Source organism: Chinchilla lanigera, unplaced genomic scaffold, assembly GCF_000276665.1.
Source record: "Chinchilla lanigera isolate Chin_1 unplaced genomic scaffold, ChiLan1.0 scaffold00035, whole genome shotgun sequence".
Lineage (NCBI taxonomy): Eukaryota > Metazoa > Chordata > Mammalia > Rodentia > Chinchillidae > Chinchilla > Chinchilla lanigera.
Window position 1 is genome coordinate 7,212,284 of NW_004955436.1, and position 27,423 is coordinate 7,239,706.

Sequence of the window (27,423 nt, forward strand, 5' to 3'; positions counted from 1 at the left end):
CAAAATTAGAGTCTTTAATGACCGTCAATGCCAGGAGGGCCACGGTGTTGAATGTTCTTTGAAGTCTGATGCTTTCTGGAACAATTTTGGTTCTACTCAGCCCAGCATACAGGTCAGAATACAAGCCCTGTGGTTTTTAAGTACCAGAATACAAACCCTGTGGTTTGAAGTATTATGTCATTCCATAGTCTGTTTTTACTTTGTGCCAGGTTTTGAACCCTTCTACCCCAGAGCCCCGCCCCAAGCCCACATTTTCCTGTCATTTTGTTGTTTTAAGGTGAGACTATTGCTAGTAAAGGAAGAAAAAGCCAAAAGTTCTCCAAAAGCAATCCCAGAAGGAATTGTCTTATTGCTTTCCTATTTAGCTTTCCTATTTGTTCAGTAGTTCGCCAATTTTGCGAAACTACTGAACAAACGATGCTTATTAGTCATTTATATATATATATATAGGTATGTTCACACCTGTTCTTTAAAAACAACATATTTCGAAGTTGCATTCCTTGCTCTTCATTCCTTTCCTGGTCTTTGGACTCATTAAAATTGTAGAACTCCGTCACCTTCCAGAAACGCCTCATGAAGCAGGACCCCTTGGTCAGTTAAGTAACCAGCCTTGGCCAGCGTCTGGAGTTAATCACTGACTCTCCGAGGAGACCTGCGCTGTTGAGAAAGGGCCCCCTTGACAAGCAGGCGCTTCTCAGCGCGGACAAGCCAGCGAGCACCGCGGGGTAGCTGAGGTAGTCCGGGCTGTTGCCGCGGCGAGCCGGTCAGCCCCGCCCATGGGTGTCACGCACAGCGTCTGGGAGTAAGTACGCAGAGACAGCGGTGGTGTAGCCCCCTCCTCCCAAGTTTCCCGTCCCTGATTTCAGTTTGCAGTGGTCAGTGGGGGTCTGAACTGTACAGTAGTAGTACGGTCCTTTGAGAGAGAGCCTACCCACGCAGCTTTGACTGAAGTACGTTGTTCTAGTTCTGTTGTATTCTTAGTTATTGTTCCTCCCTTACTGTGGGTGATTTAAAAGGTAAATTATCGTGGGTGTGTGTATCTAGGAGAGCAGAGGACTTACATATGCACGTTGGTACTCTTCGCAGTTTCTGACATCTGCGGGAAGGTCCCAGTTTCTCAGTGCCTAAGGAGCCAGGCTAAGATGAGGGGCGGGGGCTTGAGACCAGGGTGCGGGCAGAGCCCTGCCTGGGAGCTGTGAACCTCTCTACCTCCGTCTCATCTTTTTTTAAAAAAATACTGAAATGTAGGTTGTAAGTGTCAGGTCTCCCCAGTTTTTAAGTATTGGCTACTGTTTAAGAAAGGAGAAGTCCAGCAGTCCAAAATGTACGAATCTGCCTCTGATTCCTGTCTACAGAATCCAGCCCCAGGCCCCAGCCTTGGTATTATTATAACTTGTAGTACCTTTTTCTTTTGCTTTTTTTAATCAATACTAATGTTATTTTGAGCAGTGATTCTTAAGAGAGCTTTAGTACTATTTTTGGTAAAGCAGAACAAAGAGGTGTCATTTTTCCAGCCGTATGAAAGTAGAAGAGATAATTTTTTTAAATTGTATATATTTAAGGTATACCACATGCTGGCTTCATGTACGTGTACATTGTGAAATGTGGGTGGGGGGCACTTATTTGCAAATTCCAAGTACGGTGATTCCCCTTTATCTGCAGTTTTACTTTCCAAGGTTTAATCAACCGTGGTTCTGAAATACTAAGTGGAGTATTCTGGAAAGGACCCTTTCATAAGTTTCAAGTTGCATGGCGTTCTGAGTAGCATGGGGAAGTCTTGGGACTGTCACGTGCCTGGGACGTGAGCTGCCCCTTTGTCCAGTATGTCTGTGCTCGGTGTGCTGCCGGCGCGGCCCCTCGGTAGTGTGGGTCACCACGGGACCGCTCAGTCTCTCCCGGCTTTCCTTCTGGACTGCTCCGTGGCAGCCTGGCGCCACGTCACAGTGCCCGTGTCACCTGCCTCACCTCATCTCATGACGTCGGCGTGTGTCTTCTTACATCATTGCAAGAAGAAGGTGAACACAGTACAATGAGATGTTTTACAGAGATAACAGGAAACTGAGTAGATGTTTTGCAAAGGGAAGGAGACCGAGACAGGGGGGAATGACAGAGAATGAAGATGCCTTGTGTGCATGTACCGATGCCCCACGGGGAGTGTAATCGTTGTGTACTGCAAGCACGTGCTACACTAGTACCACTTTTAAAAAATGAAATACTGGGGCTGGGGATTTAGCTCAGCGGCACAGTGCCCGCCTGGCAAGTGCAAGGTCGTGAGTTTGATTCCCGGTACCAGAAAAAAACCAAAAAAATAAATAAATAAATAAATAAAATACTTTGAGAGAGAGAAAAAAGGCTCACATTTCACTTAACTTTTATTACGGTACATTGTTGTAATTATTTTATTAGTTACTGTTGCGGATCTCTTACCATGCTTAATGTAAGTTAAACTTGATCACAGTTCAGTTGGTATAGGGCAGTGATGGTGAATCTGTGGCACAGGTGCTGCAGCCAGCTGTTCGTTATCAGTGAAAGTTCTCACAGGTTCCCCATCTCTGGTTTAGGGAAAAATGTCATGTACTATATATAGGGTTTGTGCCATTCAATTATAGCCATGTTCTGAGGCCTGAGAATGTTTTCCTCTGCATAAAAGAGGCGACAGTGCACAATACAATGTTCTTAGTTATAGCCACATGGTCATACAATAGAGCCAAAGAAGTATATTCCCTTGGTACTTCGTAAGTTTTCTTTGGAAAGACACCCTGAGACTCTTTAGAATGGACACAGTACCAGGGCGTTACTGAAAACTGGCTTTCCAGGGAGTTGTTCCGACCAGTGGTTTCGCATGGAGTTGTAGAATATTGGAACTGGAAGTGACCTTGCAGGGCAAGGCAGACTGCCTTTTCACAGAAAGATTTCTGGCCACACCCTGAATTGGATTTGAAAAGGTGGTAGTTTTCAGACAGCACCTTTGTAATGAAGAATGCCTTGCCCTGCCGGGCGTCTGGGGCTGTTTTCAGAATGGAACTTCTAAAGGGTTTAGACTGAAGTGCATTTCAGCAATTTAAAATCTACACACAACCTGCAGACTAATGCACTTGTGCTCAAGTACTTTCTAGGTCCTGTTATTTTTCTCTTCTTTCCTTTCCTACATGTCATCTTGTGTGTGTGTGTGTGTGCGTGTGTGCGTGTGTGTGTGTGTGTGTGTGTGTGTGCATGCCTGAATGTTGGGGACTGAACCCTGGGCCTCACTGTTACGGTTTGTGTCTAGATGTTCCCCCCAAAGCCTCATGCAATCATGGGGCAGCTTCTAGAGTTTATGATTGACTCATGGTTCAATGGGATTATGGATGTGAGTGCTACACCCATCCTGCACTGGGTGTAGCAGGGTGGGTGGCCTCGTACAGTGTAAGGCTTGCTGGTGCCCCTCCCCTTTCACTGTTGGTGCTTTTGCTATCTTCCTCCACCATGAATGGTTGCCCTTAGCCATGTGCCACTCGGCCTTGGAGCCAGCAGGACTGAAACACAAACCGTGAGCTAAATAAACCTTTCCTTCTTCAATTCTGGGGATCAGGTATTTTGTCTCAGCAATGAGAGAAAAGTAACCGAGACACTCACACTTGCTTTCCAGTGAGCAATCCCCCAGCCCCCACTGCTTAGAACTTTGAAGTGAGATGTGTTTATGGCTTATGTGGTGAGGTGCTTGTCCCAGATTCTTTTCCTCCTAATCTTGAGACCATTGACCGGCAAATAGTGCCTCACCCGCCCCTGGGTCATCTTGTCAAGTATACTGACTGGTGTGGTGCCAGGATTTCCGGAAGGTCACCACAGAGAAGGGACTTTCTAAAAGATGTGTTTAAAAGTAGAATGCTTTTATCCCCAGGGCCGGGGATACAGCTCAGCGGCATAAGCGCCTACCTGGCAAACGCAGGGTCCTGAGTTTGATTCCTGGTACCAAAACAAAAACAAAAACAACATCAATGTGTTATCACAATTTGGGTGAATAAAAAAAAAAAAAATGAATAAAAGTAGAATGCACATCCTTGCAGATTCAGTGCTACTGACTCCCATAGATTGTCGTATTGTTTTGGAAGCTCAGGGAGATCCGGGAACTTTGCTGAAGCCTCCAGCTCGTAACACCTAAAACCAGTTTGGGAACTGGGGTCTTTGACTTAGAATTGTGTGCTTTTTTTTTTTACCCCTACAACTGTATTTTTGCAAGAGTACGGGTGCTACATATACTGATTTGTCATGACAGTTTGGAAGGCTGAGGTGGAAAGATCACTTGAGTCCAAGAGTTCAAGACGACCCTGGGCAACTTACCAAGACCCCATCTTTTAAAAAATGTATTTATAGAATAAAACAACAATAAAGTAAATTCCACCATATCTAGTGGTGAATCTTTCCTAATAAAAAGTCTGTACACCGAAGGTATGAATGGTAGAATAATGTCTTGTTCCAAGCATCAGCTCTTAGATTTCCCATCGGGTTTTTTCTCTCAGCCCTTACAGCCTGTTAGTGACAGGCTTTGATGCATAGCATACCCAGGGCCATGAGACTGATCATAGGGAATGCAAGGCACAGTGCTTCAGACCGTGCTGGCACGACCCTTCATGTGCGGTGCTGCTTATGTTTGTATTGGTGTGTGTTTGCAGTACGTGCAGTGTACAGTCACCTTGGGAATGCGTACTTGTACGTAGTACAGCGTGGTTCTTTTTTAAATACTCTTCCCTCCCAGTGCTGTGTTACTCACATCACTTAACTCATGTAAGCTTCTGCGTCTTCACCCGTTGAGTAGGAACGACAGCAGTATGGCTCACAGTGACAGTAAACAAGCTTGTCTACTCTCTGAGTGAAAGTTAGCTGCTGCTGCTGTTTCTCCCTCCTTCTGCAGGGCCTCGTTTTCTGTGAAGTAAAGCACTGCCTTCCAAAAGCTTGTCTCGTTTCTTTCTCTCAGTTTCTTCTTCAGAGATGACAACCTTATCTGCTGCGCAGGGTGTGTGATTTGAACACAGAATCCGTTGGGGTGAAGCCCTGCGGGAGCCTTGTGTTGAAGGTAAAGACTCGAAGTTGAAGAAGAACTGTGACTCAGCCAAGTTCATCATTAAACAGGGCTCCTAGGCCAAGTCCAGGTGCCCAGGCAATTAGCCTGGCTGGCTGGATGATTTCCTGCTGAGAGTGTGTGGTTGGTTTCTCCCGTGCCCGTGTGGAGCCTGGGACCTGGTTTTGAGCATCTTTTACCTGGACCACTCTTGTAACCATAGCAACAAAGCCTTTGTTTCCCTCAGACTAATCTGCCCCAGGCCTTTTTGTCACCCTCCTCTCTGGCCAGGGAGCCTCCCTCAGTGTGGGTGTGGTGCAGGGCCATCCAGACACATCCTTCCCTTCAGAGATGTTCCCGTGTCCACCCACCATCGGTATTGCTGATTACTTAATACTTGTTGCTTGCCGTTACAAGATTTCGACCAAATCACCGCTTTTTTTGTTGGGTTGGTTTTGCTTCCCGAACAGAAATATTTGTGAAAACAGTGTAGTATCCTAATTGTATTTGTTGGCAGTGCTCTTAAATAAGTAAATCATTACTAAAATATGTTCTTGTCTGTACCTTCTGAGGTGGCTGAGGCTACCCTTTCCGCACTCCGAAGTAGTGGCCTCGAAGAAAAGCCTTACACACGGGCTTCTGTGGGACCCAGCGGCCTGCCCCACGCAGCTGCAGCTGGAAGTGAAGAATCCAGATTCTTTTTTTTTTTTTTTTTTTTTTGGTACTGGTAATCGAATTGAGGACCTTGCATTTGCCAGGCAGGCGCTGTGCCGCTGAGCTGTATCCCTGGCCCAGCTTCCTCCTCCTTGTCTCCTGCCATCCACCAACCACGGGCGCCCTCGCTCCTTTGTCCCCTGCCCGCTGAGTTCTGGTTTGGAACAGGCAGCAGCGCAGGTGGCGGCTGGCTTGGCGTGGCATGACCACTTTGGTGTGTGCTGGAGTTTTTGCTTCCAGCCCATAATCTGCAGCCCCAGCAGACTTGAGTCTCCTGCTTCACGGCGTCCTGGCCACCTTAGAGCCGGCTCTCTGGAGTCACCAGTGACCTGTGTCATCCTTTCTCTGTGCATGCGCAGTGTGTCCGGCAGCACACTGATCCGCCAGTGCCATGGCTTTGTCCGCGGTCCCTCCGGCAGGTGCTGCCTCCCTGCCTCCTGAGTGGACGCAACACCCAGGGCCGCCATGGCCCCTGAGGCCTTACCTGGCACCAGCCTGGGACTGGCTTCTCCGCCAGGCTCACCTTTCTCATCCCTCCTCAGAAAGAAAAGGAAGGCGGGCGGGAGGGGAGGAAGAGAGGGAGGAAGGGAGGGAGGAAGCACCGCGTGCCCAGAGCCAGAGCAGACTCTGCGGCGGGACTGAAGGAAGGGGCTGGAGCGGAAGGTGCCCGTGTAAAGGGGCACAAAGGAAAGCGCCCAGACAGCCGGCCAGAGCCTGGGTTCATTCTAGGGCCTATGGGACACTGGGGGCATTTTCTGCAGCTGCTAAAGGGATCAGGTTTGCGTTTTACAAGATCACTTGCGGCCCTCCGCTGTTGCTTCTGGGTCCTCCTTGGAGAACCACTTCTGCTCCCTCTCAGGTGACTTACACTCCCCTGTCCCCTCACCTCCCACCTGTTCTCAGGAGTCCCCCCCGCGCCTTGGGACCAGGGAGCTGTAAGTACTGCTGAAGGTGTTGGCAAGGCCAAGGCCCTCCCAGGGTGGGGTCGGGGCCGCTGATTCATCCAAGATCCCACGTCACCCTCACCGTCTTCCTCACTGGCCTCCCAAGGTCGAGAAAGCAGTGGCTGGGTGCTGTGAATTTCTAGTTTTCACTCAAGTGGAGAAGGGGGAGGAACAAGACCTAGAAACTCCACCTCCTTCCAGAAAGTGTGGAGCCAAGTTTGATTTAAAGGGCGATTACGAAAGGGGAACAAAGTCAGAACGGAGGATTTAAAGGATGTAAGGGTGGGGATGTGCTACCCCAAACGTTACACCCTGCGGGGATTGCCAAGTATGGGAAGGGACTGCGGTAAGGAACAAAATTCCAGAAACTTTTTTTTAAAGGATAAGGATTGCTAGCAGGTTTCCGGATCAAGATGAAGGTGATCAGTTGGCACATGCCTATAATCCTAGTTACACCAGAGGTTGAGGCAGGAGAATCACAAGTTCGAGGTCAGCCTGAGCAATTTAGCAAGAGATACTGCCTCAAAATAAAATGTAATAGGGCAGGTGGTGTAGCTCACCTGGTAGAGCATTTATTTGCCTCCTACATATGAGGCCCTGCGTTCAAACCCCAGTACCAAGGTTGAGGGGTGTCAAGGAGATAGAGGATGCAAAGAGTGGGAGTATGGGTGGAAATAAGCCAACAGTGGGACTCTGAGGGGTGAGCGTGGGAGCGTGGAGGGGGTCTGGGGCGGCTGCTGTGTGGGGAGAACAGGGAAGGAGCTGCAGGAGAGTGTGGGGTAGTTCCTCACCAAGGTCAGGTGCCTTTACTGGACTGAATCCACTCAGTGTGGGTCGGCAACCCCAGCAGCAGGAGCGGAGAGGAGTCAGAAAGATGATTTGCTTGGAAGAGCGGGGCAGAGGGTGGAGCCCTGGGCTCCAGGGGTGCAGACGGAATGAGGGGAGATAGCCTGGAGGTGTGTGAGTCCAGGAGGGGCATGGTGGCTGGGGCGGCAGAGGAGGAGAGGTCAAGGGGGAGCTAATCGAGTGTCACCGGGAGGAAGGAGTGGGCAGGATGGAAGGCAGAGGGCCGAGGAGGAGAATTCAGGACCTGAAGTCTGTTCCCAGAATCCGAGGTCTGTTAGCTTCTGGAAACTCACAGCTAGGAAAACCCCGTTAGTCAAAAATTCTATTCCAAGAATTAGAGCAAGTAAACTTAAGGCAACTGTAATTCAGAAAAGCAGATGGAGTCATATCCTCTCCCTCTTCCCCTTAAGCAGCGTAAACAAAGGCTAAGGGAGCGCAGCAGAGCTGGAAGGAGGGACAGAGACACCTTCCACTGGGAGCCTTTGCAAAGTAAGCAAATTGAACCTAAAGGAATTCTTACTGTCTCTTGCGGAGCAGATCATTTTAATTCTTCCTTCCACTTGTCCCTCAGGGGCATAGAATGGGGCCCTTTCTCCCTGAGGCATTGGGGGAATATTGGGAGACAAGCAGGCATTGTTCTGTGGGAAGTTCTTTTTAATGAGGAAATCAGGATGTACTCTGCCCTGAATACAGTCTTGAGAGAAAAGACTGGAGCCTTTCCCCACAGGGTGCCCCTCCGCAGGACTCACTCTGGGGTTTCCCATCTCATTTTACCTGAGGCAAGGAGCTCTGTCCTCTGTGGAGACAGCCACTGCCGGAGAAAGGGGGGAGCCATCGTGGCGGCCACCCCAGCACTTCCTGTGTTCTGAGCACAGGGCTGACTAACGGGTCCTAGGGATGGTGCTGATCCTCGCAGAGCTGTTGCTCCTGGAGAGAATGGTACTAGCAGGCAGGAATATATAATGCCGACACTGACCGCTGGCCTTGCTGCAGTTCCCAAGCAGCTCACCTGTATACCTGCGCGGCCGTTGCTTTCCACAGCCCAGGTGGCAGGGGCTGCGTTAGATTTCAGCATCAGCACACCAGGCCGAATTGCTCTGCACCAGAACAGTCCTGCAAGACTGGAGGCATCCTCCCAACCCTGGAAAGGTCCCCCAGGAACGATGGAGAGGAGCGGGGTGTTATCCTCTCCTGTGGGCTTGCCGCTGTCAGCACCACCTGGACTCATGGGAGAAGCTCTGATGATGTTGAATCCCAGACGGGGGGGATGTAGGACCTTCAGTCCTTGTCCGGAAATCTTTCGGACCTTACTCGACTGTTTCCTGTCCCCGACCTTCCCCCGATCCACCTCCACAAGGGGTTGTAGGAATGAGTTGCCGCCCTCCAGCAGCAGCGATGCCCAGTTCGATTTCTCCTGCAGTGAGAAGTCCTGCTTGGATTCCATCTGCATAGTTTAGCAAGACATGAAGTGGTCTCCTGAGCAGCTTAATGTCTTCACCAAGAAGGGAGATGATTCCAGCTGCTAAGATAGGTTCTTTCCCTAACATCTTTACCAGCTTGCACTTTTCACAATTTACATGTTTGTTGAGACAGAGTCTCCCTATGCAGTGTAGGCTGGCCTTGAACTCACTATGTAGCCCAGGCTGGCCTTAAACTCACGTGATCCTCCTGCCTCAGCCTCCCAAGGGTTACGGCATTGCAGGCGTACGCTACTACGCATCATATCCTAGGAAGTGGGTTCAAGAGAGAATAAAAATGCCACGTGCTGTAACTAGCAGTGAGCTGGGAAATGAGTGTGGCATAGGGAAGACTTGGTATTCCGGTAGGAAGAACCGTGTTAGCGCCTCAGCTGCTCTAGTCTAGCCTGTGATCCTCGGAACCCTCATTTATCTAGTCTGAGAGTGTCGAAAACAAGCTCCACGAAGGCAGGGGCACTGAATGATACATGGGGCCATGGGAGCATTGTCCAGGGAGCAGAGCCCTGGCCAGTGGCTGGCATGGGTAGGAGCACAGCTGCAGTTTGACAACGGGTTCGCTCCTGATGTGGACTCCGGGCCATAGAGTGAAGAGGCTGTTAGAGGGCAGTGGGGCAGGGGTTCTCAGTGGTTAGAGCTCTGGCTTCCTGTGCAGAGGCCCTGGGTTGCAACCCCGGCACTACACACATGCACACATGCACACATGCACGTATACACACACAGAAAGGAGTGGCAGGATGTAGCTTGGAAGGGGTGATGTGCAGGAAGACCCCGGGAAGCTGCAGCTGGGCTGCTGTTGGCTGCCGTTGGGGGCCCCTGTCTGGGGACCTTACGGACTCTCACTTGAGACCAGCCAGAGCAGCGCTGGGATTGGTAAGGAAGCGGGCATTGCTAATGCTCAGGTCAGGGGGCTGCCTGTCATTCTTACAGCTGATGCTTGTGTTTTTGACGGTGTTGAGACATGATCACAACGTGATCTTGTGTTCGTCCTGATCTGTCATGGCCGGGGGGTGGCCTTGTCTGGTTTGATGCTCTGTGAGCTTGTCTGTGTCCCTGGGAAAACATGAGGGCGCCAGGTGGGTTGGTCTCAGGGGTGAGGGGCTTCGCTCACAGGGAACCCACTTGTGTGTACCATGTTTCAATTTTGTTCTACTGCGACTGTACACCTAATTTCTCCTTAAAAGTCAAAATGAGGGGCTGGGGATTTAGCTCAGCGGCAAAGTGCCTGCCTGGCAAGCGCAACGTCGTGAGTTCAGTTCCCGGTACCGGAGAAAAAAAAAAAAAAAAAAAAAAAAAGTCAAAATGATATACCCTTAGTTCTAACTCTACTCCAAAAGACATTTGATAATTTATCAAATTTTTTTTAAGTATGGAAAAAACTGAGTTAGAATTGTGTACTTATCTGACCTGTCTGGAGTGGTGATCTATTTCCCATTTTCTCTGTTTTTACTAGGGAGTTGGGAGAACAGAAATAAGGTCATCCTTCAGGATGGCACCGTGTGAGTTACTAAGTTCGTGTAGCTACAGCTACAGCTGTGTGCAGCTCCCTTGACAGTGTAGTGTCAGTTCTGGGAATGAGTCCTGCAGTTCTCCTGGGACATGTTGGTATGCGTTGAAATGACTCTTGTGGGGGTGGGGATTTAGCTCAGTGGCACAGCACCTGCCTGTCAAGTGGAAGGCCGTGAGTTCGATTCCCAGTACTGGAAAAAAACAAAAACAAAAAAACAAACGAAATGACACTTGTGCAGTGAATGCCTCATATTTATGACAGGACAGTCTTGGGAACACCTCAGGTGTTTAATTATAGAGGATGATAACATAATCTACTACGGTAAGTCTACGCGGTAAAGTAGCATGTGACTGGGATGGAAAGAACGAGGAAGCTGTCCACTTACTGATGTGGAAAGACATCAAGGTGTATTGTTAAGTGAAAAAAAAATAAGGTAGTGAACACAGAAATAAAGAGAGTAAAGACAAAAAAGATATCTGTCCATACTTACATCTATATACGTAACGCTACATACATGGGAAATAAAGCGATCACCCTTACTTGTGAGGTGGGTGGGGATGTGGGGAGGAAATGACGTTTTGTTTGTTTTGCATTTGTTTTTTGAAACAGGTTCTCCCTGTGTAGTTTAGGCTGACCTCAAACTAAAGCCTTTACTCCTGTCTCAACCTCCCAAGTACTGGGGTTATGGGCATGCACCACTATGCTCTGTGTGGAAACGGCTTTTTAAATAATTTTCATGATGACACATACTTGGAATCCCAGCACTCAGGAGGTTGAGGCAGTTAAGATTCCTTGAGTTTAAGGCTAGCCTGGGCTACGTAGTAAGTTCAAGACCAGCCTGCACAACATAGCGAGACTTCATCTCAAAAAGCCAATAAATCAATGAATGAATCAATGAATGAATCAATGAATGAATCAATGTTGGTGCTTGAATTATATAAATATACTGTCTATTCCAAAAATTAACATAATTTAAAGACATGTATGATCGAGAATAGTGTCTTTCTCTCAACCCACTGTTTTCTTTAGATGCGTTTGGATCAGTTTCTTGTGTAACCTTTTAGAGTCCATTGTATTTCTCCCAGAAACCCCCAACAGGATGTGTTAAGTGTAAAGAAGGTAGTTGTTTGGTTGGTTGGTTGGCTGGTTGGTTGGTTTTAAGAAATTGGCTCTTAGGATTGTGGAACCTGGCAAGACTAACATTATCAGGGCCGTCCAGATGGATGGAAGGGCTGCCGGTGCAGGATCGAGTCTGGGGAAAGTTGAAAGGCACAGCTCCCCTGCTTTGGAGGACCTGTGTCTTTTTTGCCTAAGACCCTCTTCATCCTCATGGGAAGAGACCTGCACGCAGGATGCAGGGTGAGCTTCTTCCTGAAGTGTAGGGATTTGAATGTCAGCCACGTGCAAGACGTCACCTTCACAGCAACACTGAGGCTGCTGCGGGACTGGAAACTGATACCGTGGCCTTGTTAAGTTGAAACGTGTGCATCTCAGCCTCGTGTTGATTGTACAGTCAACACACATATCCACATCCATATTATTATAATAGAAATTAGCATATCACCATACTGATAGGTTGGATGACAACTTCCTGCATTCTGAAGGAAAACTCTGAAAGGAAATACACCTTTAAAATACATGAAATTTGCTAATTCCGTACTATGTGAGGGTTCATAATTACTAGGAAAAAGAAAGCAACAGCTTAGAAATACATTTGGTAGTAGTTAATGTTTACATTACCACGAGCTTCCAACAAATTGAAAAGAAAAATACTGATGCCACAAATCACACAGCCCATTCACAAAAGTGTTTAGCCTCAAATGGAAAATGAGTCAAGTAAAACTAAATAGAGCAAACTCGTTTCACCAAAAAGATAAGGTGGTTATGAAACATAAACTCTGAGTAATCACCTTCCACAATTTGATAAGTCAAGCCACAGCTATAAAGTCGTGTCTTTTGGCCCATTAATCCCCTTTCTGGGAACTAATCTTCATTTGATGTTAGCCAAAGGCCGAGAAGCCTTCGGGAACTAATCTTGAGAAACTAACTCAAAAGACAGTAAAAGGCATAGCCTCCAGAAAGAAATTCAGTACAGCATTATTTATAGAAGGAAAGAAATCTGCAAATTCAGTCTCCTGGAAATGTAGAGGTGTGCACTGCACAGCTCAGTAAATCTGCCAAGTTACAGCGGTTACGGATGAGTGCAGACTGGCAGCGTGGTAAGTGTGCGCAGTGTAACGATGCACAGATCATTGTCTTGGCCCTAGGGACAGTGAAGGCCATGTAAAAACCGCGTAGCCCCGCGGACAGATGGGAGTATGGGAACCTAACACCGTTCGATGCATTGCAGTACCAGGGTCGTGGGTGACACTTCTGTTTTTGTTTGTTCATACTGGTATTGTTAGGACATTTTGACATTACAACTTCTCAATAATTAATAAGTTAGCACTGTCCCAAATAATAGCCATCATGAGGCGTGAATCTTTGTGTGGTCGTCGTGCTTACCCATGATGGTTAGAGACGGGGAACCTAAGGTCTGAGAGACTGTGGCTGTCTCACTCCAGGGATGCTGCGGGCGGGAACTCAGCTCCATCCTTTGCTTAGGAACGAGCCGCCTGTCTCTTGATGGCACTTTCAAATCAAACTTCCTACCTAAATATGTCTAAGAGATCAGAGGCCAGAAGGAGGTATGGCACAGGGGTGATGGAGCGGGGAGGCAACATAAACAGATTCAAGATGTGTTACGTGCGTAAACCAACTCCCCGCAAGAAGTGCCATCATTATGGACTGCAAACGTGGGCCAATAAAAATACACATCCAAGTCAGATAAACGAGATCAGAGAAACTGGAAACAAAGTACATTGTTATGCCGATAAAATTAGGTCTTTCTCTAATATTATGATGATAGCTAGCATTAGTCCCAACACTTTCTAATTATCAGAGATGGCTCGGGTGTGGTAGTGCATACATGTTAATCCCAGCACTTGGAAGGCTGAGAGAGAAGGATGGCTGTGAGTTCAAGGCCGGCTGGGCTACACAGTGAGCTCAGGGACAGCCTGAACTACATAGTAAGATACTGTCTCAAAAAATAACAGTTATCAGAAATGTTTATTAAAAGCTTTTACTGAAAGGACCACTGGATTATAGTTTATATTTTTTCCTGGGTAAAGTTCCTGATCAACATTTTTCCTCGGTGGATACAAGGGGCCAGTACAGGACATCTCAGTGAGCAAGAAAGCTTAGTGTAAATATTCCTTTGAGGTTTTCAGTTGTATATCCCATCTCTTAGTCTGTTCCTCAGGTTGGAGGACAGTTTTAACAGTTTCTCAGGGCCTGCCGGTATTTGCTTTCATCGGTTGGCCCTTACTTTCCAAGATTGGAAGTCACTCCTAAAGCTAGCCTTGTTTGAGGGAATTTCCCGATTGGCACATGAATTTGCCAAACAGGAAAAAGATGGTGGTTACCCCCTAGTCCCTGTTAGTACCATCCCCGACTTGGTGCTAACCCGTATCGTGAATGTGTTGTTTCAGGGTAGACCATTTGTACACGTTCTTCGTCCAGTGGTCTCCTGACGTCTATGGGAAAGATGCCAAAGAGCAAGGCTTCGTGGTGGTGGAAAAGGAAGAGCTGAATATGATCGACAACTTCTTCAGTGAGCCGACAACCAAGAGCTGGGAGGTAAGAGGTTGGTTCTGAAAATGAAGGACGCAGTCAGAAGTGGCCCCCTGTTCGGACTCAGGTGCCGGCTGGTAAAAAGTGAGAGCTGTGAAGGACTGGATAACACGTTGGGCTTAGCAGGCCACGTGATCTCTGTCACAGCTGCTCACCTGTGCTGCCGTGCAGCACCGGTCCGTGGGTGAGCATCTCTGTCTTCCCGTCGTAAATTTCTTTGTATCACCAAACGTTCTTCTTTTTACATATTTTTAACCACTTAAACTATATTATATAACTCGCTCACCTTGTGTGTGATACAAAAATAGAAGGTGAGCTGGATTTGGCCGACAGGCTACACTTTGCCAATGCGAGGGTCTCTTCCTCCATTCAGACATGTGTCTGGTACCTCTTGGGCCCGGGCCCGGGACACAGGAAGACGGACAAGACGGGTTCTCTCTGCCTAATATGCTTGCAGACCTGGAAGGTGGGGAGATGAGCCAGGGAGAAGTGTGTCAGCTCCTCCTCCTCGGCACTGGGCCCCTCCGCCGTCCCCCTGTGTCTCTCTAGCCTCGGTTCCTGGCTCCTTCCTCTTCTGCTCCTCCCTTGGGCCCCTCTGATGATTGCTTCTGTGCTGGCTTAGAGGGATGGTCAGAAAGTGCCGGCAGCCCTTCCCAGGACGCCTGAGTGCCTCAGGCCTTCTTCCTCCGCTCCTCTCTCACCTGTCTTGCCTGCCCTGCTGTGTGAATGTCACCTCCCTCTGGCTCTGCTCCCGGGAGGGCGGACACTGCCTTAGAGAACCTGTCATCCCAAGTCGGGCGGGGCGTGTGCACATGTGTAGTCCTGGCTCCTTGGTGGGCTGAGGGGGGATCATTTGAGCCCATGAGTTCAAGACCAGTCTGGACAAGAAGCAAGACCCTGTCTCAAAAACAAACAAAAATGACAACAGACAGGGACCAACCAGGGAGAATGATCTATAATGAACACCTGATTTCTGAATCCACCTGGGTCCTTGCCAATGACGAGAAGTCCTATATATCTTTAGTCACCTCCCTTTTGTAACCTTTGGCCCCTCTCTGAAACTCTGCGCTCGCTCTGTGGTCCGTGAATCCCCACAGTGGCCCTTTGCTTCATTTCTACAAAGAAGAGACTGTTGGACACGATCTTCCTCCTTCTCTCCTAATTCCCCTATGATTGCACGCTTCCTGCTTGGTTCAGGGGTAGCATGCCGTCCCCGTCCCGAGGGCTGGGGGGTTTTATCCCTGAGGACTGTCCTCCTGCGGGCATTGCTTTCTTCTTCCCCTTTTGAGCTTCCTATTCATGGCCTCCCGTTTCTCAACTGCCCTTCGTTCTTATCACTGTGCACCCAGTTTGTTCTGCAGTCACCACTGATGTCACCCTGCCCAGCGTCACCACAGACCTGATTCCCATCCTCACTGTACATGAATTTCCACTGCCTCTTTGCTCCACGTGCTGGGGCAAACGTGGTACCCTGAGGGCAGAGGTGGTGTGACATTGGTCTTCCAAGCTAGCCCTGTCCCCACCTAATCACTCCCTCCTAAGAGTCTCTTAGGAGCTATGACACAGCAAAGCCAGAGAAAGTCCCTGTCCTTCCTGAGCCCGACACCTCTCACTCAGTCCCAGGCAGCCGGAGCCACCTCTGTGTACTCTCTGTGCCTCACCGACTCCCCGCTCACCCTCTGGCCTCGCGCTGACACCCACCTGGCAAATGCGCGGTCACAGAACACACAGGTGGACGCACCTCCGTGTGTCACCAGACAGGGTCCTAGGAAGTTCCCAAAACTCAGGTAAGGAACCTCGCCCACCCTGCTGTAGGGTAGCCTCCCAGGCTCCCTGACTTCCCTCCCAAAAAAGAACCTTCAAGACTGAGAGGCACAAGGGTATTTAATAGACAGAAATGTGAATGGCGCACTCAAAGAAATAAGAGTGAGCCAGGTATAGTGACGCACACCTGTAATCCCAGCACTCGGGAGGATGAGGCAGGGGGATCGCTGCAAGTTTGAGACCAGCCTGTGCTACAAAGTGAGTTCAAGGCCAGCCTGAACTGCATAGCAAGACCCTGTCTCAAGAAGATTAAAAAAAGAAGAAAGAGGGAGAGGGGGAGGAGGGAGGAAGGGAGGGAGGGAGGAAAAGGAGAAGAAGGGAGAAGAGGGGAGGGGAGGGGAGAGGAGAGAGGAGGAGAAGAGAAGAGAAAGAAAAAGAAAAAAAAAAGAGTGTGGGCCCGAGAGAGGAGCCTTACGATCCGGAGCTGGGTGTATCTGTGGGGTCCTGGGGTGTCTCCAAGAGGGGCAGCCAGGCTTGTGTTCCTCCATCTGTCTGTGTCAAGGTGCAGCCCGCTGACCCCTGTAGAGCTGGGATCTGCTGCCAGCTCCTCAGGAAGCGCGGTGTATGGGGAGGACAGGGGCCTCCGTGCTGGTGCAAAGGGCCTGTTTGCAGGTGAGATGCGGAGAAAAAACAATTAGCTAGGCTTGTGTCCCAAAGCCGTCATTTTTCTTAGAAGTACGATTTTAGAATTCTGATTTTTCGTCGTCCTTTCTGCCTGACTGTATCTCCTCTGTCCTGCTCACCCTGACCTGCAGTCGTCTTTAGCACCTGTGCCCGTGGAGGCAGTCTTGTGTTTCACTTGTCCCGCCCCTGTTGCCTCATCCCCAGCCGGCCGAGCTGCGTCCCCTCTGCCGGGCCCAGCCTGACGTTCTCATGATCAGGGAAGCACCTGGTGATTGTCGCTCTCCTCGAGGGCCTCCTGCGGCAGCCTCTCTTCTCAGCGCAGATTGTGAGGTGCTCTGCCCAGCTTGTGTTGGGGCTCTGCGCAGAGCGTCTCTTCTGACCCAGCATTGTCGCCGAGCTGCCACGGGCCGTCCTTCAGCCGGCCGCTGTGGCAGTGCAGCAATTATATAGGGGAAAGAAACTCCCAACCTGCCGGCTGTCCAGTATGAGTTCGTGTTCTCTAAAATCAAAGAATGAATTCTAGGAGCAGTGGAGGTTAAGAGCAGAATATATTTATTGGGGAAAAAAGATGTCTGTCGGAGAGAGAGACAGAAGGGGTCCCGAGTGGGTTGCAAGGACCCTGCCTTTTCTCGGGATTTTTATAGAGCAAAACCAGGAGGTGAGGTGGGTCCAAGGTAGGAAACACGGGAACTCACAAGGTGGACGTGCCGTGGGACAGAACTGGTCAGCTGCTAAGATTAGGGGCATAATTGCTAAGGTAAAATTGATTAAACTGGGATCAAGGGGGAATCGAGTCACCGCAGTAGGGGGGCATGAAACAGAACAGGGGCTTTTCCTGTAGGGAGATGGGTCAGTGGGCCTTCATATCCCCACCTACCTACCTACCTAGTTATTTATTTGTTTGTTTTGGTCTTTTTGAGACAGAGTCTCACTGTGCAGTTCAGGTTAGCCTTGAGCTCACTTTGTAGCCCACGCTGGTCTCAAACTCACAGTGATCCTCCTGCCTCAGCCTCCCAAGTGCTGGGATTACAGGCGTGGGCCCGGCCTCCCTACCTGATGTTTATCCTTAGGGGAAGTAAGTGGGTGCACTCTGTCCATCTTCCGTCTTGAGGTCTGGCCCTGGGGAGCAGAGGCGCCATCTCCCCCACAGCGGCAGGGTATCCTGTCTGGGGCCCTGGCTCCTTCCAGGGCCAGCCCTGTGTGACTGCCTCTGATATTTCTGTCTAACTTAGCTGTCCGTAGCAACAGCACTGGGTCTCCTGGGAAACCCCAGACTTGCAAGGCCACTGAGGTCTGGAGAAGTCACAGAAAGATCTGTGAAAATTGACCCAGCGGGGCCCCGTGTCCCTTCTGACCCCAGTCGTTGGGTCCGAGGAGGAGAGGAGGACTGGTCGTGCTTATTAGTCACTGGGACAAATGGAAGAGTACAAGATGGTCCCTCGGCCTTACTCCGCTGGTGTGCATGACTGCGGGAGGGGCGATGCCTTCCCCACCCTGGCTCACGTAAAGCAGGCCCTGGCCTCAGGCCCGTCACCCTCCAGGAACAGGCCGGCATGGAGATGTGCTCAGTGGAAGGAGCCTGCCCAGGTGACCTTTCTGCCTTTGAGATTCAAACTGAGGCGGGAGACGGAACCTTCAAAATGGAGATTTACCAGAAGGTGCTGGAAGGAAACTGGAGAGGCAGGGCGGGAAGCTGCATTCGCCCAGGGGTAATTAGGAAGAAAAGTATGAGGAAAAACAACTCCTCAAACAATAGGGTTCAATTGTACTGCTAGGAAACCACGGGTTTCAAAGGTGAAAGTGTCATTTTACAGTCTCCCCGCTCAGCCTGACAGGAAGTCTGTTTGCTCTGCGTCCTAATTTGGGTGTGTTCCTGTGGAACTGTTGAAACCCCTCCTAAGGGAAACAGAAACTTAATCACGCAGGAAGTCAGATACTTAAACAGTGCAGCCCAGAGTGGCTGTAAGTGACCCTGGCGTGGAGGCGCAGGGCGCAGACCTGCTCCTCCTCCGAGAGGGAGCTGGCTCGTCTCCCACCACCATGAGAGGCCGGCGGCTGCATGTGGACATTCAGATTCTGTACTGTGCCAGGCCTGACCAGGAGCCGTTCGTGAAGGTAAGCTGGCTGGCATTTGCCTGGGGACGGCCAGGTGCCGGTGATCTCGGCTCCCCGGTGGAGGAGAGGATGGTGTGTGTGCAGGTTATTTGACTCATTGTAGAGATGCACGCGGTGGCTGCTCCTTCCCTCGAGAATCTCAAATGCGTTTGAGATCGTTCATTCCACAGCCTTATTTGTGCCATTAGTAAAATGGGGAGTTCACGCAAACCGTGGGGCTTTATTTAGTGCCTTTAAAGCACTGCATTTGTGATTCTTTGGAAGTATTTTCTGCATATAAATTCTCCAGAAGGTGGCAAAATGTATAAGCTAATTTTCCTGCCAGAAATCTGTCTCAGATAATAGCAGACGCTCTGTACCTTTCGTTTTGCGGTTGGAAATTGAGTAATGCTTTCTCTAACAACTTTCACTAGATGTAACAAATGCTTTTGTTCTATGATACACAAGCCGTTGTTATTGGTTCTCAGGTGTCTTGGTGAATCTGTTGTCTAGTGGAGTTTAGTTTCAGAATAATTCAGTGGTTTATCCAGCATATAAGAAGGGAAAATGGATTTTAAGGTGAAGGACTTTGGTAGTTCATAAATAACGCTACAGTTAAATAAGAAATGTACAACATAATGTTTTTCAGTTTAGAAGGGAAGAATACTTTTGATCATTTCAGACCGTCTATAAAGACTCGTAACCTAGCTATGATTGCGAGTAAATCGCCAGGCTTCTCCGCTTCCTGGTAGCTGTTATCGGACATCATTTCTATCAGATTTGGTTGCCAAGTGCACAGCCTTGAGAGAAAACACCAGCAGCCTTGATTAAAAGCTGGCCCTATTGTTCCAAACTCCGTATTTATGGAAGACTTACTGAATAATCTCTGAGTATTTCCTTATTTAGACAAAGGCTAATGGGGAATAATTTTGTGCATTTTTTGTTTGTTTCTGGGAATCGAACTTAGGACCTTGTGCTTGCCGGGCAGACGCCTATGCCACTGAGCTATATCCCTGCCCTGCATTTTCAAAGAGTATAAATTACCTGTGGGTTGTGAACAGTGCTCACTGAGGACTGAGCGATCAGCAGCTGTAAGCCCCTGGGAAGTGCGTGGCTTTAATGCGTGTATATGAAATGCCTCAGGTGTCGTGCCCTTAGTTCTGCATTTGTTCCAGAACGGGAAGGTCAGCCCTCTCCCCAGAGTCCCGGTCCCTGGTCTGCACCAGAGCTGCACCAGTGCCCCGATGGAAGCGAGTGAGGTAGCTTGCTGCGGACCAGCAAAAGTGACCCTGTCCTGCGCTTGTCTTTGTGCCCCACTTAGATCATCACTGTCGAGGAGGCCAAGCGTAGGAAGAGCGCGTGCAGCGACTACGAGGACGAGGACGAGGAGGGGCTGCCCGTGCTGCAGCCGCACAGCGCGCTCCTGGAGAATATGCACGTCGAGCAGGTGACTTCCGGGGAGTGGGCCGCGGTCTCCTGGGCCAGGCAGCGTTTGCTCCTGCTTGGGGAGGGGGCAGGATAAGAAGGAAGAAGCGGCAGTCTACGGGGGCCTGCCCCATCCCGCGTGCATCTGAGAAAGCCACCTCGGTCTGTTCTACCACGCGAGGACTTGACCGGACACAGCGGTTCTGTTGGTGATCAGCGTCCTGATGATGAGCGATCTCGTGGTTCCAGGGCTGGTGCCGCTAGGGCGCGGGAAATCAGGGTGGCAAATGCACTTTCTTGCTCTGTGAGAAACACTGGCCTCGAGGAGGATTTTCCTTCTCCTGTAATTCTCTTTGCGTGCTTTGTACTCTGAAGTCTTGCTCAGTTTTGTGAAATGTAATGCACTTACACCTGACCTCTGGTGGGGATTTCTGCCATCAGTTACTTTTGTAACCTCAACTTGAGAGACCTTAAAGAATCATCAGCTCAGCTTCCTTGGTTTACAAATGGGCCACGAAATGCCCAGGAAAGCCAAAAGGTGTGACCAAGTCACTGCCCCGGGGGTTCACTCAGACGCTGGTTGAAACACTCCCAGGCCTTGGCACTTCCTGGCCTCCTCTGATACAGTTCTGAGAGATTTTACATCGGTGGTGTTTGTGGCAGCTAAGTATTGATTTAAAGGCCAGGCTCCCTCTGCCTGCAGCAGTGAGCATGTGCGTTTTCTTGCTCTCACTTCCTTGGGAAGCTGCCGCTCTGCGTCTGTGAAGATTCTTTTTTTTTCTCTCGAGAAAACGTAGTACAGGCTGGCCTCGAACTCAGTAATCCTCCTGACTCAGCCTCCCAGGTGCTGGGATTACAGGCGTATACCATCATGTCTGGCATGAGTATGAAAAAAGAACAATTTTAAAAAGCAGGAACTGTTTATTAGTCAGGTTGAGGTATAAAGTAAGTGTCTAGTTCCTGCTTCTCTTGATCTGTATCTGCAAATGTGTGCTCATGCGCTGCCTAACATTTGGGTCACCGATGGACCCTATGTGTGACGTCATCCCCTAAGATGCTATTGGCTAGTGACATCAGGTATAAGGAGACTGTAATGTTGAGTTGCCCATTGACACTGCATGACGGCACTTGTTTTGTGCCACAAGTTTGTGTGATCTATGCCAGAACTGTGGTGACACTTCCTCCCTCGATCGGCAGCTGGCCCGGCGCCTCCCCGCGCGGGTGCAGGGGTACCCATGGAGACTGGCCTACAGCACGCTGGAGCACGGAACCAGCCTGAAAACGCTCTACCGGAAGTCGGCATCGCTGGACAGTCCTGTGCTGCTGGTCATCAAAGACATGGACAACCAGGTGAGGCCTGCGCCTGGGGTGGAGGATGTCTTGATAATCATTTTTACACCTTCATGAGAGTAGAGTGAGGAGTCCAGTAAACTCGCCTCACTCAGATTGCACAGCCAGCGGGACTTTGCTACTTCACTCTGTTGAAGTAAGTCCCAGGACTGTGTCACCCCGTGTACTTCAGAATCCTCTCTGATACCCAAACATGGTCACGTTCTAAGGAGGTTTTTTTTTTCCCTATGCTGATCATGGATTAGGAAACTATAATGGTATTCAACAACCTCACGCTGGAGAAAAGTGAGGTAAAGCAAGTACGGATGTGGAGATAGTTGGAGCATAAATTCGGGTGCCATTCCAGGGTTCTTTCTCGATAGCTCAGATAGAGTCCACAGACCCTGCTCATGGGGGCCACGCGGAGAGCCAGTCAAGGGGCCGTGGCTCAGTGGCAGAGTGCTTGCCTAACAAGTGCAGGGCCCTAGGTTCCATCCTCAGCACTGCAAAAAGAACAGGCATTGTTACAACACGTGGGTTTTAAATGAAATTACTCAGAGACTTAATGAACCGTTGGAGAAGTTGGTTGCTGTGTGTTTGATGACGTATAGGGCTAGACACGAGTCCACACCCAAAGCATATAGTTCTTTATTTACCGGCACTAGCAGTCTCGGGGAACAGATGACCCACCCGAGCAGGGATTGAGGGAGCCCAGTTTCACAATACGTGAAGGCAGCCAAAAGCCACAGAGGGTGCCCTGTGTGTCAGGAAGTGGAGTCCGTGAGTCATGGTCCCTGGCCGAGCTCAGGTTGGGTGAGGACACCTGGACACCAGCGCTGTTCTCCCTCCCGTGCCATCCGAACAGAAGATCATGATTTGGCTGAATTTGCCAGCATGATAAAACAAAACCTATATATTTATCCAAAAATGGGTCACGTTCAGTAATCTACAAAGAAACACATGGAGCATGGCAGCACCGGGAGGAGCTCTGCAGAAGCAGCCCCCAGTGAAAACTGTCACCGGTAGAAGTTAGAAGAGCAACAGTGCCTTCGAGTGTCTGGAAATTGTCCTAAGGGCATACAGCAAGCGAAGAAATATTTATTCAAGGAAACCTAATAAATCTCAGTAATCACAGTGAGACTCTCTGGCACCAGAGACACAGCCCTCTCCGTGCGCTCAACATCTCCCAGCTCAGACGGCTGAACGCTTCACGCCGAGATCAGGGAGCAAGAAAGTGGACACTCCCTGGCCCCACTGCTGCTCTGTGCAGGTCCCCAGTACCTCTTTGTCCCACCCCTGGTTCTGTGGTCTTTTTTGTCTTAAGAGCTCCCAGTTGGTAATAATCTTGGCTGAAAGAGGTAGCGTGATAGCTCAGAACAAGATCGTGCCAGAACTGCTTTACAAAGCCTTTTGTGGGGAGGGTTAGACTCGAAAGCAGGTGACATTGAGGTTTTCTTTTGACAGATTTTCGGAGCCTATGCAACTCATCCCTTCAAGTTCAGTGACCACTATTACGGCACGGGAGAGACTTTTCTCTACACGTTTAGCCCTAATTTCAAGGTATGGTGGGCACCTTAGAGGAGGAATATTTAACTACCCAGTGTCACATTGCCAGCTGGGGGTCGGGTGATAGCAACTCCCAGGGACCACATTTGGGCTTTCCGTGGCCCCGCAGGGTTTTGTGACTGCAGCATGAAAACGTCAGGCCCTAGGACTTGGGAGTGGCACATCCGGGCTGTAGCTCAGAGCTGGAGTGCAGCCGAAAGGTCTTTCCCACTTCGTAACCGCTCACTGGTTGTGGGGTGGACGTGGCCTGGCGGTCGGAGGTGCTTCGGCTGAGGGGGCGGCTCCCTCACATGGGCAGGCCAAGATGCCCTTCTGGCTGACTCCCCAGACTAATGTCTGTTCTCTGTTCTGTTTTCTACCCTAGGTTTTTAAGTGGAGTGGAGAAAATTCATATTTTATCAATGGAGACATAAGTTCTTTAGAACTTGGTGGTGGAGGGTAAGGATTTTGTCATTAGTGCTGTTTTAGGGCTTAAACTGAGAGGGTCATTTTTAATACACGTTTGTAAAACACAGTGACGATATGCATAGTGGAGAGCTGGTGCATATACACATCCTCGTTCTTTTTATTTCCTCATTTGCTCCCCTCTGTGTATAGGTCCCTTCCCATGTGCAAAAGCTCTAGCCCTGTTTTCGATTATTTCTATTTTTGTCCAAATATCTCTTTTATTTTGGTCTTTATTTATACCTTAGTTTTCTCATGTAAGAGAAACCGTGCATATTTAAGCTCGTGCGTCTGGTTTACTTCAGTTAACACTGTGATCGTAAAATGTATCCATTTTTCTACCAATGACTCAAGTTTTTCTTGATGCCAAAGTAGTACTCCACTATGTATAAGCACCACATTTCCTTTATCCACTCACCTGCTGATGGACATGTAGGCGTCTTTTAAGATTTTGCCATCCTGGGCTGTGATGCTGTAAACATGGTATGCATGGATTGCTGTAGTAGGATGCCTTCTACTCTTGAGGACAGAATAGAACAGACAGGGAATAGCTAGCTGGGTCCAGTGGAATTCCTAGTTGTCATTTTTTGAGGAATCTACACGGTTTCTAAATCCATGAAAGGAAAAGAAAGAAACCACTTACCTTGGGAACACTTTAGAGCTGTGTCTGTCTGGCATAAAAGAAGGCAGACAGGAAGTGCGCCATGTGCGATTTCAGTGTTTTCATTTCTCTAACCTCTTTTCAGGGGACGATTTGGTTTATGGCTCGATGCTGATTTATACCATGGACGAAGCAACTCCTGCAGCACTTTCAATAATGATATTCTTTCCAAAAAGGAAGACTTCATAGTTCAGGACCTAGAGGTATGGACATTCGAGTGAACTTCAGGCTGCCTTAAACTATCCCACAAGAAAGACGGGGTTGGCGCAGTCCTCCCAGCTGGCTGGAAGATGGAGAAGGTCCAGCCCCCGCTGCCTCATCCGACCACAATGCTTTCTTTCTGCCGTCAGCTCTGAGCATGCTCACCTTGCAGAAAGGCCCCGAAAGGTACGTGTGGAGGGCAGACGCCGGAGAAAGACCTTTGCCATCCCGATCGGAGAGAAAGACTTTGTACTTCCGCCTCTTCCACATCCACACAAGGAATCGGAGTGTTCGTAGATGTATGAGTTGAATGCAATTTTTATTTTTGGTAACTGTGAAAAAATAAATACTGTGGAAATATATACATGCCTTGTGTATTTATCAGCATAATTTTCATTACCAAAATGTACAGCTGTTGTTTGCCATGGTTAGTGTGATTTAGAAAATTGAAAGGAAATAGTACTGAAAAGGAATGTATGATTTTTTTAAAAAAATGCTTTATTTATATCTAATATGTTGTCTGAAATGTGTTAGCAGGTTTTTTTTCTTTTTCATGTGTCAGATCTTGAAATATACATTTTGTGCTATATTGGGGAAGAAGTTTGTTTTATATAGTTTTATATTTTTTTTTGCCCTGATTGTTTAGGGTGATAAACCTTAATATTTCTGAATTTCTAAAAGCTCATGACCAAGGTTCATTGATTGTTATATAGGCCAGCATTTTTTTTAGTCATTAAAAGGGTACATTTTAAATTACTTACCCTGAACAAGTATGTGTGAAGCAGAAAATCCCATTTCTTACAGTTGGGAGTTCATATTTATAAAAATGGCTACCTTTATGAACTTAGATTTAGAACAAACCCTGCTTCTGAAAAGAGAATGTTTTTCTCCTTCTAAAATCGTGTGTTGATAATGAACTTTATTTTCATAGTGCTTATTTGCACAGCCCACCCCACCTGTTTACATTAATGAGCAAGCCTCTGTTTTAAAAGGGACCAAGTGTTTTAATTTCTGTATTTCTGAAGTCAAAATGTACAATTGGACCAGTTGTCTTGGTTTCTAAGCTCTTGTTTGAGAAAAAAATAATATAAAGAAATGGATTCATATCCAAATTAGAATTTTAAAACAACTTTTTAAAACCTCAACCCATTTTTACATCATAAGAAAAACTTAACCAATATTATTGTCAGACTTGTATGAAAACCAAAGATTGCTAGTGGAAAAAAACTGAATAATAACCAAGGCTGAGAAATGATGTGTCACAAATTATTTCCCCAGTGATCTTTGCAAGGAAAAATAAATAACAGGCAGTATTTACATGTCATTAAAAAAAAAAAAGAAAAATAGTTTTCAGAATATTATTTTACTCTTCTTTTTAGACTATTTACTAGAGGACAAATTGCCCATTGACCTGTTGGCCGGCAGTTTCCATACTATACTCCCTTTCCATGCAAGGTCAGGTGAATGCTGTAAACCTCCAAGTCTGTGGCCCAGGTGTCCTTTTAGCCAAGTTGTCCTGTTGGGATCTTTTGATGAACAACCTTTCGGCAGCTCAGCCGATCTGCTCATTAAACAGCGAGTTTGTGTGAGGAATCAGGACTGTCTCATGGTCACCACACTGACCATTCCAGCCATTCGCAGCCATGTGCTATTATTAAACAAATGGTCATTCCTCATAGAATTCACTCTCCCCTAGTTTAGTCCATGATACTGTACTCCTGAGAGCATCTCCAGCTGTTGTGTTCTCTATTTAAAGCAGTATTGTCCAGTCGGAAATGTGTGACCCTTTATTTATGGATACTGACTATATGTAATGCAGTGCTACCCCAATATTTTCAATAAAGGAACTTACACCTTCAGAGTGCGTGTCTGTCCCGATCATTCATTCACTGAGTGTTTATTGGGTGCCGAGTATCTCAGGGATATCGCCAGTTAGGTTCCAGATACCTGCAAGAAAGAAAGTCACACAAATGTTTGGGTTTCCCGCTGCAAAGAACGGTTATGTTTCCACTCTTGTGTGCTCCACTAAGAGTGCAATGCAGTGGCATTATGATTGATAGTATACACTTTCATTTCAAAACGGTTTAGCTACTTAAATGGTGATTGTTGGAGCCATTGGAAAGTAGGCCCTGATAGACTTGCTTCCCACAGTGTGGCCACAGATCTTCAGTTCAGGAAAAAAAAAGTGCTGTCTGCAAAGCATGATACGCACTGAGGCATAACATGGCAAAGCTTGCCTGTACTAGACTGCAGTTTTGGAAGCAGATGATGGGTGAGACATCCAAGACTAGACAGGGCCCAACACTTTCACTGCCACCCGGGGACTCCCTCCTACTCCCGGGAAACCCCTCCCATTATAGTTCCTGGAGACAACTCTGGACTTGTCCGCCAGTGTCTTCTCTTCCTAATCCTTTTATCTATCCTGCAAATAAGGACCCCTGTAAGATGTGGCTCAATCTGCTTCCGACTTCCTAAGCAACACCTTACTGTCTGATAAACTTTCTGCCACCTGGCCCCTAAGGAGGAAGACCCCAGGCAGTCATGGTTGCTTTTAAATTCCTGTTTATAAGTCCACATTGCAGGACCTGGGTGGGAAGAACCAGCCCCGTGTTTTTTCAGACTTGAAAATGATTAGGGTGCATCACTATGCTGCAAACCAGGGGGACACCCGCAACTAGTGTGAGAAGGATGACTGCCCTCAATGTGATTTCCCTTAATCCCTTCTGACGTTTCAGAGACACATGAAACAAGACTAAGAAAGAAGTGCTCTCCTTTTGAGGACGGTACTGAAAATCCCTTAAAGCTTAGATGCCTACACTATTTTTACCAACTGACTCAGAAGAGGAAACCTAAGGAGGTCAGAAGGTCGGGGAAAGTCCAGAAAACACCAGGCCAGCCACACTCCCCTTGTGAAAGTATCAAGTGCCTCTGACCACTTCCTTCTGTCCAATCAGGACATGGTCTTCCACTCTGGGGAGGCCTTAACCCAAATTTGTCGTGTCTCCTGCACCCACCTCCTTTCCTACACACTTTTATCCACAGTGACCCCTGACAGA

The 27,423-nt window shown here is 48.4% G+C and overlaps 1 protein-coding gene across 5 annotated transcripts in view; it reads left to right on the forward strand.

Annotated features, from left to right (window-relative positions):
• Positions 1-26,226, forward strand: part of Ncoa7 (nuclear receptor coactivator 7) — a 127,631-nt gene extending 101,405 nt beyond the window's left edge. For 3 of the 5 annotated variants that reach the window (XM_005389157.2, XM_005389158.2, XM_005389159.2), the window contains 6 exons: positions 14,058-14,205; positions 20,063-20,188; positions 21,364-21,516; positions 22,960-23,055; positions 23,426-23,499; positions 24,252-26,226. In XM_005389157.2, the coding sequence (XP_005389214.1) occupies positions 14,058-14,205; positions 20,063-20,188; positions 21,364-21,516; positions 22,960-23,055; positions 23,426-23,499; positions 24,252-24,387 (733 nt within the window). In that variant the 3' untranslated portion in view covers positions 24,388-26,226. Of the gene's footprint in view, positions 1-14,057; positions 14,206-18,596; positions 18,763-20,062; positions 20,189-21,363; positions 21,517-22,959; positions 23,056-23,425; positions 23,500-24,251 lie in introns of those variants that run through there. The other 2 variants (XM_013516644.1, XM_005389160.2) reach the window with 2 other exon arrangements.
• Positions 26,227-27,423: the final 1,197 nt, after the last annotated feature.